The sequence below is a fragment of the Siniperca chuatsi genome, linkage group LG14 (genome assembly GCF_020085105.1).
Source record: "Siniperca chuatsi isolate FFG_IHB_CAS linkage group LG14, ASM2008510v1, whole genome shotgun sequence".
In the NCBI taxonomy this organism is placed as follows: Eukaryota; Metazoa; Chordata; class Actinopteri; order Centrarchiformes; family Sinipercidae; genus Siniperca; species Siniperca chuatsi.
In genome coordinates this window covers 6,707,005-6,722,100 of record NC_058055.1, presented here as the reverse complement: position 1 = coordinate 6,722,100, position 15,096 = coordinate 6,707,005, and the positions used below count along the sequence as shown (strand labels likewise).

Below are 15,096 nucleotides of genomic sequence, written 5' to 3'. Positions count from 1 at the left end.
GCTTTCCTAGAGATCAACCTCCAAATTGAGACACTTCTAATAAAACAGCAAGACAACACAAGGCTCAGAGGGGCCACATGTTGATCTTCATCATGAAGATGAAGATCAACATGTGCCCAAAATGACAAGTAATAACTGTAGCTTGTGAAAAGTGGTTGTCATCCTTCAGCGTGGTCCAGAGTAAAATCTGGGGCAGCTTCTGAAACTCCTAAAGTACACTTGCTGTACTCACAGATGGGAATCAAGCTTCATATAAGACATGCATCAACCAATTTGGCTTTGTGGTCATGATAATATATTAAGTCTGGACAGTCTTAACACAGAGGAGAGAGAGAGAGCAATCTAAGATAGAAAAAGGACAGTGAGGCAGAGAACCTATCTGTGGAACTCAACCGCCTTTCCAGCCTTCCCCCTCCCTCCACTCGAAGACAAGAACATAAAGCGGGACGTAAAGCAGCCTGCAGAGGCAGTGAGGACCTGTCGGAACAGGCCTGAACTGCAACAAAGAGTATCCTGCAGCATAACACCACTGCACTGTAAGAACAGCCTGGGAAGAGAGAGTCAAAACTATACCTCCCTAGCCTTGGACAGAACCACAATTAATGGTCTGACTTAGGGAAACAAGAAAACAGGAGAGCAGACGCAACAAACGGCACTTTTGAGCCAGCAAAAAGAAAAAAACAAAAACACGGATCTTATCAGCAGAGGATTAGGCTGTCGCCATTCTGACTATGGCAGAGATAAAAATATTAGTTTGAATGTGGCACTGGTGCACCTTCCTTCACACCTTTAGGGAAATCCGGACAGATATTATTTCTACAATCTTGATCAAGCTCGGTCACCCATGTGCTACCTTAATATGTACAGCACCCTAACATGTACAGCGTGTTGCTGAAGCTCTCTGCTGAGACCTGGCGACAGGGGGTTCATATCTTTTCATAAATTTATACACTACAGCACTACACTACAAAAGGTTTTATGGGGAAAAAATAAAGAAAGCTGGAAATCCCAGAAAGCTGGAAGTGTCTTTGATCTCACCTGCACTGTGATATGCATCAACAACACGTTCTCAACATCCCAAAGCCAAATCGGTGTTAACGGTGGAAAACAGCAATGGGTTTTCTCCGTGCTTAATACTGGGCTTTCTCCGTGGACAAGCCATGTAAATCCTTATCAATTATGGCAAACTGCAGCATCTGGCTCACCATTCACAAAACCTCCCACACCTGGTGAGTGAGAAGAGACAAGATCCTACAGTGCCTCATTTCTGCCGTCCCATTTCTTTGGAGAAGGTAAATAAATTGACACAGCCAAGCTTTATGGCCCGGGAACCCTAATCCACTCCTGAATCCTAAATATGCACACTGAATAGAGCCCATATTTTACATTTGCAGGGAAACGGCATGTTTTTTCTAAACAGTAAAAAAAACAAAACAAAAAAACCCCCACTTTTGCTTAGATTAGAGGTTTGCATGGGTCTAAACATGATTTGCTGTGCTGTTTAGCAGTCTTCGGCCACACCTTGATATTAAAAATGTTGGAAGAGCATTAGATGCCATAAATACTTACTGCAAAACAAACCTGTCGCTTTGAAAAGATACACCTAAAAAGATTGGCAACCTCAACCAAGCCCATGTTTTTCTGGGATAAGTAAAAATAGATTGAAAACGAACTAACCTCAATAACACCTGTATGTCATCGCTGTTGTTAAAGGAATTTCGATATTCTGTCACATGCTGAGTGGGAAGTGTGGTGCTGTGAGCAGCTCTTGGAAAGATAAAGTGTAGGCTACTGTAACCCATGGTCACTACCGTATTTTGACGGTGTATAGCAACAAGTACAGGTGTTAACATCATTTGGTTTGTCAGACAGTGGATGCTGTGTAAACTGTTTTTTAGGTTAGAGAAACATGTGGGGGCCAAAGAGGGACTGGTGCACTGAAAGCAGGACAGTGTGTTCTGAAAACTAATTTTCAAATGAATGCTTTTTACACAGATCCCTTCTGATCTGTGGGTTCTGAATGCTGAATTATTACACTCCAGATGGCATAGTCCAACAGTGATGGTATTAGTCCAGTGGATCTCTTGAAGGGGTCCTAAAGCATGACACCATTTAACTTCATCAATATTTTTTCAATACTGTACTATGGGAGAACATTTAAGTTTAGTGATCCTGATTTAAACGTATATGTCCATTTGTGCAGATAGAAGAACAGTAGAACATCTTCTGCAATACAATTGTCACAGAGAGGGTCCCCTGGAACAAAACGGGCCAATGTAAATGTATATCAAGTGGTGAGAATGTCCTTCAAATGCAACACATGGGTTGAAGACCAAATATTCCCACTTATCCACATTGCTTACGTGTCTTTGAGCAAGGCATTCAATTCCAAACAGCTTTGAGAGCGCAGTTCACTGCGCAGAGGAGCCTGTGCAAACTTTGGGCCCCGTGAAACAGCTGAACATCTCTGACAACAGGTGCCTACCCGCACCCCTGTCACTATGTCCAGTGAAACCCTGAGAGAATTCCTCTTTGTAGTAGGCCTATATGTTTGGAGGTAAATGATAAGTGAGAATGGGAAGTCCCGGTGTGGTCAGGCAATGCAGATACTCTTTTATGACACCTTACCTGCATTAGTTTTCCCTCCGCGTAGCCGGCACTTCCTCCGACGAACACCCCTTCCAGAGTGATGGGCTTCCCCGTCGGCTCGTGATTCAGCAATGTCACCTTGATGACCGCTCGGAGGGCCGGCCGCTCGGACTCCAGGCCCGGCTGGCCCAGCACCACCTGCAGGGCCGCCATGAGCAGCCACGGCCAGAGCCCGGCCAGGCGCCGCTGGGGGACGGTCATGGCCTCGGCTGTAGCGGCGGTGCCCGGCCGCACATGGTGGACTTCAAAGCAGGCAAGCACCGCGGATAGACAAAACGGAGAAAATATTGGTTTTATATATATTTATACGTCCCACTTTCTTCTTTCAGCCTCGACGACTACTGCGAAACAGATAGAATCCGAACTTTTAAAGCTGGAGGACTGCCATCATAACTCATGCGTGAATGTCCTAAAACTTCCATTCAGCCCCAGAGTTAATATTCAAACTCTACACGTTATAGAAATGCATAGCACCCAGTGCCCACATGGAGCAAAGCACCTCAGAAAACTGGATGTTCCGAGATAAAATAAGCTTGAATGAACTTTTATCCAGTGTCATTAATGTGGTGTACGCTCAAATGCACCATGAAGACACGTTGTGTTGTGTTATAGCTTGAAGTGTGTATTGGTTTCCAGCAGCCCGGTCTTCAACAACAAATGTCTTCATTTGTGACGTGTTTGCGTTATAGTTGAACTGTTGTATCCTTTCCCAGGAGGGCAGGTCCCGGCAAACAGTGTATCGATCTTCATCCGTATCCGAACTACTATTACAGTGTACACCAGTCACTGCACCGTACAATCACATTTTGCGAGTTGACAAACAGCGTGAAAAGATAGCACATCCTGTGGGCGCCACATGTTCTGGATAGATCCACAAAAAACGCACGAGAGCGACGACTTGGACTTCAAAGGCTGGGTTACAGGTTGCCGCCGGAAAGTTAGAAGGCATGCTGACAGATAATGCAGTGCCAACAAGTTGGGTAATATTTTTACAACCAAGGAGTTGCGAAAAATAATCATCGAAGAAGTTAAAATCAGAACACCGCTTTACATAATTATTAACTAAAGCAAATGGACCGTTGCCTTACTTCACTTATAACTTGGTAATTATACTGGGTCCGAAACCAAAGCGACTTCTGTAATAGACCCATCAACTGATTTTCTACAGTCGGTCTTCATTTAAACCTGTTCGCTGTAAAAAACAAAACAACAAAACAAAAACAACACAGGCATTCCCCTGAGCTCGGTGCCTCCGCTGCACTGTGAGAAATTAGATACGAACCTCCTGAGAACACAGAGGGAAAATGAATCGTTTATCAAAATCATCAGCGATTACAGAGTAGAAACACAACAAAAAGTACGGAGTAAAAGTGGTCCAAACTCCTTGTAATCTCCATTTAAAGTTGATAAAGTGGAGACACCGTGTACAGTTGTGATACCGTCCCAAAAGTCTACCTCCCGGACTGTCTCTCGCTCCCCTGGGATCTCATTGACAGGCTCTACCTGCTCACTGTCCTGCTGCCTTCCCGTGCTGTCGGAAATTGGGATTTTAAAGAAACGGTGCACATGACCACGACCAGATGAGTTAGGAGAGGTGTCGAGGAAGGATGGCTTTTTGTCACCTGACTTTTTTAGACGAAGGAGAACCCGTGAAAACAAATGGTGTTACAGGTGCTTTAAGTTATTATTATGACGCTACTATCGAAATGCAAAGTAAAAGTTACAACAGGTAAGGTATGTAGCGTACATGCTACTCCTATTTTGTTACAAGCTCCGTTTTCAACCCCTAAACACTTAAATGTTACAGAATTAAAAAATAGTTAAAGAAGTAAGGAGCTTCCGAGTAGCACCTGAAGGCCACATTGGAGGCTGAGGGCGGAGCAGCAGCACAGTAGCAGCGCTCATCAAAAAAGTGTGAGTGGCTCCCTCTAGCGTACAAAATCCAGCAGAACCAGTGGACACCTTCGGCACACAGCTGCAGTTAGCAAGACAGTGAAATACTCATAAACAAAACATCCAGCTGCATTGTCGAAAATATATGGAATTTTATTGATAATACTTTTACACACTTGCCTTTAAAAACCTGTCAGTTACACGTTTTCAAAACACTGCACCTTTGAAGTGATGCAGTGAAACACAACAAGGTGGGGAAATGCAACCACCACTTGGTCACCATCACAAAGCAATCAATCACTAGTAGATTTTAAAAATCGTATTTTATATAATTTAATATTTTCTGCCCTATTACAGACAAACACTACCAGTTATGTTAAAAACAAACTAAGTTTTTAAAAAAAGTGCACATTAAAACGGGGAGAGGCTGAGTGTAGGCTTAAAGCTGCAAATATTTAGAAAACTAAATATAAAATACTAAAATAAAATTGCTTTAAATTACAATTCTTTAAAAACATCACAAGTTGTTAAAACATTTTAGTTAATACTGTGCTAAAAATAGAGGTAAAACCTTGCTTTACAATTTTTTAAAATGTACTGTGGTACAAGTCATTCTAATTCTTAGAGAAACAGAAAACATGACTTTGAATGTTAAATTAATGTATTTTCCAAAGTCACTAACAATAAGGAAAACAACCACTATGAAAATGCACAAAAATTGAACATTGAACTACTTTTGCAAATGTTTTTAAAATAAGATTTCAATTAGAACAAAGCAGCAAAGAATCATTAAAGTGGAGAATAAAGTCTGGTACTAGTGAGAACTCTGTCACATGCCAATCAAATCAACAAGTTGAGATCTAAAACGAGAAATATAACTGTCAGTAAACTTGTTGCAGTGATGACTTGTAAACATACATTCAAATGCCTTTCCTACCACTAGTTTTATTCTTACCTAATGATCAGGTTTACTTCCTGTGCAGCTGCTGTTGTAAGCCTGACTGGTATCCCTGAGAGTGTCGCTAACCTCCACACCTATGACCTCAGTGTCCTTTGCATCATCACTGGTAACCTTGCCAGGGCACAGAGGAAACCACAGCAAATAATGCACAGGTCTTTTGCTAAGCTGTTACACATTCTCTAATAAATATACATGCACCTATCAAATCTAAAAATACACATCATAGATGAATATTTCTATATGCAAACTGCTGGACAGACCTCACCCAGCCTTTCCTGACAAGAGTTTCTTGCCTTTGGAAAAAATAAAGCTACATGCCTTCAGGAAATCTACAATGTAGAGGCTTACCTCAAATATGGCATCTTCAGGCATTTGCTCAGGTACGAAAACCACAGATTCCTCCTGCTGTTCGTATGTGACTAGATTAGGATTGCCTGACACAGCCATTATAATGGGTCCAACACACAAAGGGTTAGCTTTCGTGGTGCTAGCAGGGTTGTCACAAAACATGGTGTTACAGGTGTTGGAGGACGGCACTAACACAGGGCTTGGCTTCTCTGGGGTCGCAACTCTAACCAGGTAGCTATTGGCCGGAGTTTGCATCACCTCATCGGCAATCTGGAAAATTGTGTCCAAGTTAATGTCGCATTTTTTCACCTCCTGGTTTTCCTTACTCTCTAAGTCCTGATTGTGGTCCCCACGGCACACCATATTCACAGGATAGCTTGCCTAAAACAGTTAAATAAAAATACATGTTTTAGACACAGTACATGTTAAAAATACTCATCTTCCTTGACTAATCACAGATCTGTTGTGAACCTAACACGGCAGCGGCAGATGGCCGTCCACCATTGAGTCTGGTTCTGTCCGAGGTTTCTGCCTGTTAAAAGGAAGTGTTTTTTTGCCACTGTCGCCAAATGCTTGCTCATGGTGGGATTTGTTGGGTCTCTGTAATTAATATTATAAGGAGTATGGTCTAGACCTGCTCTATAGGAAAAGTGCAATGAGATAACTTAGCGCTATATAAATAAAATTGAATTGAATTGAACACTGATTACATGGCAAGTGAATGCACTCCAATTCACCTACCTGGTAATAACTGTGAGGGGAGAACAGCCCAGTCTGAAGGCCACTACCTGTCATATGTGATGCCACAAGGTTTGGATGGTAGCACTGGCAAACTTCAAGAAGGACAAAAGATAATATTTTAGATTATAGAATGTTAAGCGTTTTGGTTTGAGCTCCTACTGGAGTTGAAACCTACATTTTTGCATTCAGAATTAATAAATAATATTTATTCAACATACAGATCCTCACTAGTAAATTTTAGTACACTGCGAGTACTTTTTATCCCAGACATGTACAATTTAAGTAAAGTGATGTAACTGTGGTTAATAACTCGTTCCCCCCATATCCCTAACAGGTTAACTGATGTCACGCTCACCTGGGGAATAATAGCCAGGCTGATATTGTGCATTAGGAGGATTAAAACTGGGGACATTTGGATTTCCATGGTTTGCACGGGCCAGTAAACCCTGCTGAATGTGTACCGCACTGGAGCTTGAGGCTACTCCAGCGTAGTGGTGGCTTAAAGATACTGGTATCCCTTTCTCTGTACCAAAGACAGTAGGAGAAAGAGCTGCACCATGACCCCTTATCAGGTATCTTGGCGGGACTGGGGTTCCATTGTGCGCCGTCATGGCCTGGCCTTTATTTGGATAGTAAGGATGAGTTGACTCCTGATGTGTGGGGCTACGTAGTGAAGAACGGCCTGCAGAAACAGGTAAAGGCAAAGCATGACAACAACTTGTTGGATTGTGGAATTAAAATTGCAATCTGCAGTTTGGTTCAGATGAAAAGTGATAAAACATGAGCCCTTTCCAGTCCTTGAAAGATTTAAGGAATAGTTCAGTTTTATAGTATTATTCCCTCTGCCACCTTAGGGAAACTTGTGTGACTATCACTATAAGTTTATACTATCTGCAGCTACTTCCCCACTGAAAGACAGCTATGACAAGCCATGCAGTGACACTTGCCTCTTTTCACATTTTTATCTCTGCCATCATCATCCCCACTGAATCGCTGGTATCGGCTCGGGGGCCGACAATTCACGTTCAGACCAGCTTGTAGCTTGGCCTTATTGTCGACAGTGAGTCTCCGCAGACTCGCAACAAGTTCAGGGTGGTTTCGCTTGAAGTTTGGGTTGTGAAAATGATGATACGCCCCGCTGTCCCCGGTGGGGTTGTCTTTAACAGCTGGATCTGCTTTCCTGAAGCCGTACAGATTGAGCTGACGGACAAAGCTTGAGAAGTTGGTCGTTTTAAATGCGTCGGCGTTGTCCAAGGTGGTGGTGCTCGGAGACAGGATCTGTCTCTCGAAGAGATGTTGATCGATGATGATGACCTCGCCGAAGCTGTCCCAGCAGATGGCTTTATTTGCCGGGTTGTTCACCAAACGCCACAGTTTGGCAGGAAAGTTATTATGGTTTATGCTGGCAGGGAGTGAACTTTCACCAATATCCATGCTTTTGTCTGTAGAATTGGAAACAGAGGTAACGTTCGTGAACACAAGGCTTCACCTCAACTGAACATCAGGCCAACTGTCAACAGTTAGCTAACTAAACTAGGCAATAATCCACCATAATACCTCAACTACCAGTTATACAGTTCTGAAGTAAATTACCGCAATCATAGCTATAATTTAGCCAAGATTGCTTTTTCATAAAGTTAATTAGGAGTGGTTAACGTTAAAAAATCTAACCCATAACATTATACGCTCAATTTATAACAAATTGGAAATCCTCAGGAAGTTAACACAGCACCATTCTTAAAACTTCTAATGTGTTAATTAGAAAATGAAGACGCTGTAACTTGCTAGCTGCAGCTACTTAAGTCACAAGTCACTTTTAACGTTAGCCTTACTGGTACTCAGCTAGCATTAGCTAGCCTTAGGCGAACGTTAGCTCACCAATGAACTGCTCTGTATTAGAAACAATTTTTAGCACAGCAACGTTAGTTAAGGTTGCATACAATTCTTTCGATATTACCTATTATTTTTTGAGTCATGCTACACCAAGAAGAAACACCATGATAAACGTACCTGGCTCGCCAAAGCTGACCCTCTCCTGTTATCAGAACCGTTGGAAGTTCCCGAACCGTTGGAGCTGTTGGAGTTCAAACGTTTCATCTAAAACTGATTCTGGTGCCAACTGTCAGGATTCTGTCCTTCAGCTACAGGGGACAGTTTATGACGTAGCCTACTCTTGCTTAGGACAAATCTGTGGTCTGAAAAGTATTTAAGTCCAAAGTACAATGCGACAATTTAAAATACTCCATGACAAGTTCAAAATGTTTGAATGAATGTTACTACAAAGAGTACAGTATTAAAGTATAAAGTATTAGCAGCAAAATAAAAGTATCAAAAGTGAAAGTGCTCCTTATGTAGAATTGTCCTTTTCAGAGGTTTATATTATTAATAGTTTACATAAAATGATTGGCATAGACTGAAGCAGTAACATGGAAGTGGTTGCATTTGGCCAAGATGGAGCTGAGTTTTCTGGACATATTTTGTAAGATTTTGTATGATTTAAAAAAAATCTGTAAAGTAGTATAGCTGTCAAACAAATGCAGTCCAGTAATAACTGCAATATTTCACTATGAAATGCAGTAGAGTAATAGGCCTAAGTATAAAGTAGCATAACATTACAATTCTCAAGTAGCACAAGTAAATGAGTAAATGCTTTTAGCTACTCTCCACCACTTGGACAAATTAGCTGTAATTCCCTTATTTGAGCCAGTGAGCTGACATGCACAATGCCAGGACCCTGGAAATGGCACATCTAAATGGAATGGCAGCCATAATTAAATGTGTTAACTGCACCTGTTCATTTCCTGCTATGACATATCAGAATGTCTACTGTGAAAAAGGTCTATTCCTCAGCCTCGGGTGAGCATAACATCCGTTAACCTGTTAGGAATATGTGTGGAAAGAGTGACAAAGAACTGTTGTCAGTAAACTGTACATCATTTAATTTTAGCTAAATTATAGCTAAATAAATCAAATCATAAATGAAGTGAATGAATAAAGAATAACATGATTAAAGCAGATTTATGAGTTGGTCAGTTGGTCACACTCATACTTACATTCAGTTTCCCATGCTGTAAATCTAAACAGTGTAAAATGTGTGTTTTTTTAAGAGTTGCAATTTAAAATGTGGTTTACTATATTGCCACAGCCGAAACATAAGCTTGAATAAACATATGCTTGAATAAATTGCTGATTTAATTTAAATAATAAACCAGTTAAAGTATAAAAAATAGACTTGGTTGACGTGACATAATATTAATATTAAGAATAATAATAAAAAGACAAACTAATATAAGAAATCACACAATGTAAGTTAATAGTTAATTTATAATGTATACAGCTATATACAGTAGTCAAAAACCAGAAAGAGGGGAAAATACAAAATGACATTTTGTAAATGTGTTCATAATTAAATGGTAAGGGGGTTGAAATAACAGATTTGAGTTAAAAGTGAGGATTAATAGGGAATGTCAGAGGGAAACTTTTTTTTGTAGAAAAATCAGCAGAGTGTGTGGATCAAAGGGCTCTATTAGGGAAATAATCATGGCAGCATTATCAACAGTATAGTCAAGGAAAAGTCCATGAGTATACAGGATCTTAAAATGTAGCCCAGGTCTAACAGGGAGCCAGGGAGGCAAAATGCTCAAATCTACTTGGATTAAAGTTATAGGCATATGGTTATAAAAAGCACCCAGATGGTCTTAATTTAGAGACACAAATAAAAATCCACCCATTATCCATTCACTTCTGTCTATCCATCCATCCATGACATGTCTTTGCTTTTGTATTTGAACATCTATTATTTTAGTATGAGTGGGAAAAAATCACTGGGTCTGGATCATGGATGTATTATTAGTCTTAGAGATGCACGACCAAATAAATAACAAATACAGTTTAGTACATTCATGACAGGTTTCTGGACATAGTGAAACAAATATACAATTTGTGACTTTACAAAATACAAAATAATTCAAGCATAATCCCTGTAATTGGGATGATTATTTTATATCATAAGACATAAAGATTTTTATACAGGCGCACAATGGCGACGCCTCTGTGCTGGTCCTTTACTAGGTCCTCACAGACAGTGACGTAATTCCCCAGCGACTGGAAAATATTTAAAACACGAATCTGTTTGATATCATTATAGTAGTATTTTCTCTAGGAGCTTAACATAATGGCATTGGAAACGGTTCCCAAAGACCTTCGCCATCTGCGAGCTTGTCTTCTTTGTTCTTTAGTGAAGGTAAGGGGAATTACGAGAAAGAAACGCTCAAGCTAGCGTCTCTGCTAACGTGTAGCCGCCGTTTGCGCAGTGTATTTCTTGTGTTGTGTCTTACACATACACTTAAGCTTTAAAATAATGCTTTCATGATGACTTTTATTTACTGAATACCACCGAAAGACTGATTGAACTGTTTCTACACTTTTTTTTTTTTTTTTTTTTTACAATAAGGCACTTGATCATGGTCGTCTTCTCACAAGCTACGTTTGTTTGGCTAAACTCAAACATATACCACAAACTAAAATAACGTTACATTTTAACAACACCAGCTGTTGATTAGTTGACCATCATTAGAAGTAGTCTTGGTACACCCAAGTAAAACATTTAACCAACCCTGTCTGTTGTAGTAGTTTGTATCTTACTTTAAATGTCTTTTATCCATTCTTCACTCTTTCTATTGTTCTGGATTCATATAATCTATTAGCAACTCCCTCTTCTCCTTCTTGTCTTCTTTAGACCATTGACCAGTTTGAATACGACGGCTGTGACAACTGTGAGTCGTACCTTCAGATGAAGGGGAACCGAGAGATGGTTTATGAATGCACCAGTTCCTCGTTTGATGGGTAAACATTGATTTAGCATTGATTATTCAGAAACTTTCACATGGAATTTTCACGTGGATTTGATTGTTTTCTCAATGTTTATCAATACTGTCTGTATGTCCACAGTGTGATAGCCATGATGAGTCCTGAGGACAGTTGGGTAGCTAAATGGCAGAGGATAGGTAAGGATCTATGCCTTTAAAACTGCATTAATCCCTGACATATGTATATAGTTATTGCAGCTAATCTATAAATAGTTGCCGACTTACACATCCAGCAGACACAAAGCAACACTATCATCCATATCTGGCTCTTTAGCTGCTACATGTGCTGCTTTCTTAACCAGCTAGTCTCTAACTTTGTCTATCTGCTGTTTGGTGCTGAGCATGAAGTGTAGAGTGGGTTTATTAGGGATTGTTTGCTAAAATCAGCTTCAGGCTGTGGCTTAAAACTGGGTTGATGAGAGCGGTAAAAATGTACCACATAGAAAATGTGTAAAACAAAAACGAGCTGAAAGAGACTAAAATGTTGTAAAATGTGTGTATATTTTTTTCCCCATCCTACAGGCATCTTCAAGCCAGGTGTATATGCAGTTTCAGTGACAGGCAGACTACCTCCAGGTACACTATATCAAACTACTGCCACAATATGGAGCAAGTCACACACACACACACACACACACACACAGTAAATGTTAGGCTTTTTCTTGATTTGAACACCTGCTGTTTACGTCTCCTTTTCTGAAGGTGTGGTGAGAGAGTTGAAAAGCAGAGGAGTGATCTACAAATCCAGAGATACAGCAGTGAAGACATAAACCTGACTGCTTCCAGTTATCTGATTAGCCACACCAGAGCGGTATCACACTGCAGCACCAACTCCAGGAAGAAGTGAAAGCAGTGGGACTAAATTTGATCATGTCAGTGATGTCTTGCCCTCCAACTGTTCAATTTTTGTTTTTTGTTGTGATTAGAAATATTAGCATGGGTGCTTATAGGGGAGAAGAAGTGGATGTTTTTTATTTCTTTGAATAGTTGAGAAAAAATAAAGGTCTGTTTTTATAAGAAATGTGAGCAATTGTCATAAAATCACAGTTCATTTTTCACATGCTTCTGTAAGCTGCAAATACAGTGAGATCTGCTGATTCATGGACAGGAATGTGTACCAAGGAGGACCGCAAGTCTGCATCTTCTCATTCCAAACAATCACTCCCAGTAAGTCTTAAAGCAGTCTCTTATTCAGTAGACAGTCCACTGCCCTGGATGTCAGATATGTTCTAAGGTGTCCTAGTGCCAAAGATGAGACAGTACACTGGAAGTTCCACAGGAAAATGTTCCTAAACGGCTTCCTGTATTCCCAGAAAGAACTGTAACAAACACTTAGTGGAATTGTGAAAGATAGCAGACCTAACTTCCTTCAAAGAATGTAAGCATTTTTTAGCCACGCTAACAGCGCAGCTCTAGGGATGGCAATGTCAGTCACTCAGTCCACCACTTGGGTTCAAACTGAAATATCTCAACAGCTATTGGATGGATTGTCATGAAAATTGGTACAGACATTCATGTTCCCCTCAGGATGAATTGCTATCACTTAACTTTTAAAGCAGCGCCATCATTAGGTCAAAAAAATTAACTCTGGTTTATGACAAAATCCTTGCAACAAAAATGACTGTCATGCTATGTTACCCAAACAGAGAAGCTGGGGAAGGCGCGTAGAAACAAATGTTTGCGGCGCGCTCTCTCATTTCACAACGTGAGTGCCTTTGTACATCTGGAGGATTTATGAATGAAGTTTGGTGAGCTGCGCCGAAAACACTGCTCTTACCGTTTACAATCACCGCTAATTAATGTCCTCTCAACCCACACTGCATCATCATCAGGTCGGTTTCTCAAACAGACCCTCCTGGAGTTCTGGTTTGAACTAATGCTACTGAAACATCTGTAACTATTTATTTGGGCCACAAGATGGTGCTATTTACTGAATACCGGAATTACGTGCAGTACCAACCATTGCCAGCAGGGGGAACCACCAGCCAAACTTAGTCGCGTTAATCTCGTATGATTCTCACCTACTGTCTGTCATAATTTAACTGGAGAAACTATTTATAAGTGCTTTCCAGTTTCAGCTACTGTTGCATTGGACAATAGCCTGTAATAACATCTCAGGTTTGTAAGTTGTCATCCTGTGCTGCTGTGTGTATCAGGTACTGCTCAGCTGTAGCATTATTGTTTACTTATGTTACTTTTAAGGAAGAAACAATATTCGTTTATTGCCAAAGGGTCTAAGCATTGTCTAATTTCACTGTAACCTGATGGATCGGGGTCATGCACACTGAGGACTCTTTAAATCTCTGTAAGTGAGCACCGTAAGCTCTTGCTGTTGTCTTATTAGATGAGGATTTCGTTGCATGGGAACTTGGTGCTGAGCTGATATTTTGTTGCAAAGGCACAAAACTGCTCTTTGGAGAAAAAAAACACAACTGAGGTTATGGTTTAGTGAAGTGCAGCAGAAGGTTTTATCTACCATACTACCAGGTCACAACTGACTAACCGCACATTATAAAATACACATGCCTTAAATATTGTCAGAAAATTAAAATCACAATAGTCAGTCCAAGATATGGAGCACAGAAAGATGTATATGGAAGCAATTCAAAGGGCTACCTTATGACTTACAGATAAGAGCGACGAGAATTTGCCACCACAAAAATAAAATCATACTTAAGTAAAAGAACAGAAGTATTATCAGCAAAATGTACTTCAAATATTAAAAGTACTTGTTCCATCCCTGTAACTGATATATTAATATATGTGACAGTATCAGATTGCTAATACTGATGCATTAATGTGTAAGCTGGTTGTAGCTGGTCGAGGTGGAGCTACTTTTAACTACTTTATATACAGTTGGGTAGTTTAGTCCACTGGTTCTCAACCTACGGAAACCATAAACTGTTATAACTATAATAATATTTTGAGTGATTATCACTAAAGATTTGTACATTTTTATAGGCATCTGTGTCATCTTTCTTGTGTTCTGGGTTTCTGGCAGCTTTGTACTGACATATACTGACTTAAGTACAGTTCTTGAGTAAATCTACTTTCCACTGGTGCTATTTACTGAATACCGGAAAAATAATATTTATTCCCGGAAGGGAGTTTAAATAACATGAGATGAAAACAGCCTAAAAAAGGCAAAAGTTTCTGTAATATGATATACAGGAAAGCTGTCCCAGTTTCATGTATGCAGGATCATCTCTCACTTTACTTCTCTGGACAGACTACAATGGCTGATGGAAGGAAAGGTGAGAGAAAGAGATAGAATGACCTGTAACATGTGCCATGACCTAAATTGATCAAAGTATACTATTTTTTTTACTGTAATGAACAAGGAAGTAACGTCTATGTTAAATAATATCAATATGTCAGGAGGAAAATTTATGCATCTAGTCTTAATGATGATATAATCATTTCTAATCTAATGTATCTCTACAATGAAAAATACAAATATACCGTAACTAGGTCATATGCTGAACTACAACTAAAGAGAAATACAAGGTGTTAAATACAACAGTTACTCTGCCTGCAACAATGCTGATTTCATAAGGTGCCCTGTACTGCAGGATGTGCAGGAGTGGCACATGGCCCCTCACAGGCCGTGACACTGAAACCAGGTTTCCTCTAGAA

At 40.2% G+C, this 15,096-nt stretch overlaps 3 protein-coding genes across 4 annotated transcripts in view; 1 reads left to right on the top strand and 2 right to left on the bottom strand.

Moving 5' to 3' along the window:
- The window catches only part of LOC122887709 (E3 ubiquitin-protein ligase RNF43), an 81,782-nt gene extending 77,603 nt beyond the window's left edge, over positions 1-4,179 (bottom strand). Inside the window, exon 1 of the mRNA XM_044221154.1 lies at positions 2,629-4,179. Coding sequence (XP_044077089.1) covers positions 2,629-2,850 — 222 coding nt within the window. The 5' untranslated portion in view covers positions 2,851-4,179. The remainder of the gene's footprint in view (positions 1-2,628) is intronic.
- Positions 4,180-4,670: 491 nt separating this feature from the next.
- hsf5 (heat shock transcription factor family member 5) lies at positions 4,671-8,757 on the bottom strand. 2 transcript variants are annotated; one of them, XM_044223409.1, is made up of 7 exons: positions 8,603-8,757; positions 7,540-8,034; positions 6,948-7,274; positions 6,593-6,684; positions 5,852-6,232; positions 5,498-5,614; positions 4,671-5,402 (listed from the first exon to the last, which is right to left on the bottom strand). In XM_044223409.1, exons 2-6 carry the CDS (start codon positions 8,024-8,026, stop codon positions 5,498-5,500), a joined length of 1,404 nt encoding a protein of 467 aa, XP_044079344.1. In that variant the 5' UTR covers positions 8,027-8,034; positions 8,603-8,757; the 3' UTR covers positions 4,671-5,402. The 2 variants fall into 2 exon arrangements, with proteins under 2 accessions (XP_044079344.1, XP_044079345.1); XM_044223410.1 differs by lacking the exon at positions 6,948-7,274.
- A 1,901-nt stretch (positions 8,758-10,658) lies between these two features.
- supt4h1 (SPT4 homolog, DSIF elongation factor subunit) lies at positions 10,659-12,486 on the top strand. Its single transcript, XM_044223411.1, has 5 exons — positions 10,659-10,835; positions 11,331-11,437; positions 11,543-11,598; positions 11,983-12,036; positions 12,163-12,486. The coding sequence occupies exons 1-5, from the start codon at positions 10,767-10,769 to the stop codon at positions 12,228-12,230; spliced, it is 354 nt and encodes a 117-aa protein (XP_044079346.1). The 5' UTR covers positions 10,659-10,766; the 3' UTR covers positions 12,231-12,486.
- The last annotated feature ends 2,610 nt before the right edge of the window (positions 12,487-15,096 follow it).

Excerpts from the sequence above, each read along its gene's own strand:
- hsf5 (XM_044223409.1), bottom strand. The coding sequence starts at position 8,026 with ATGGATATTGGTGAAAGTTCACTCCCTGCCAGCATAAACCATAATAAC. Across the intron at positions 7,275-7,539 it reads AGATAAAAATGTGAAAAGAG|GCCGTTCTTCACTACGTAGC; the intron begins GCAAGTGTCACT and ends CTGTTTCTGCAG. Across the intron at positions 6,233-6,592 it reads CCCCTCACAGTTATTACCAG|GCAAGCTATCCTGTGAATAT; the intron begins GTAGGTGAATTG and ends TAACTGTTTTAG.
- supt4h1 (XM_044223411.1), top strand. The coding sequence starts at position 10,767 with ATGGCATTGGAAACGGTTCCCAAAGACCTTCGCCATCTGCGAGCTTGT. Across the intron at positions 10,836-11,330 it reads TTCTTTGTTCTTTAGTGAAG|ACCATTGACCAGTTTGAATA; the intron begins GTAAGGGGAATT and ends TGTCTTCTTTAG. Across the intron at positions 11,438-11,542 it reads ACCAGTTCCTCGTTTGATGG|TGTGATAGCCATGATGAGTC; the intron begins GTAAACATTGAT and ends GTATGTCCACAG.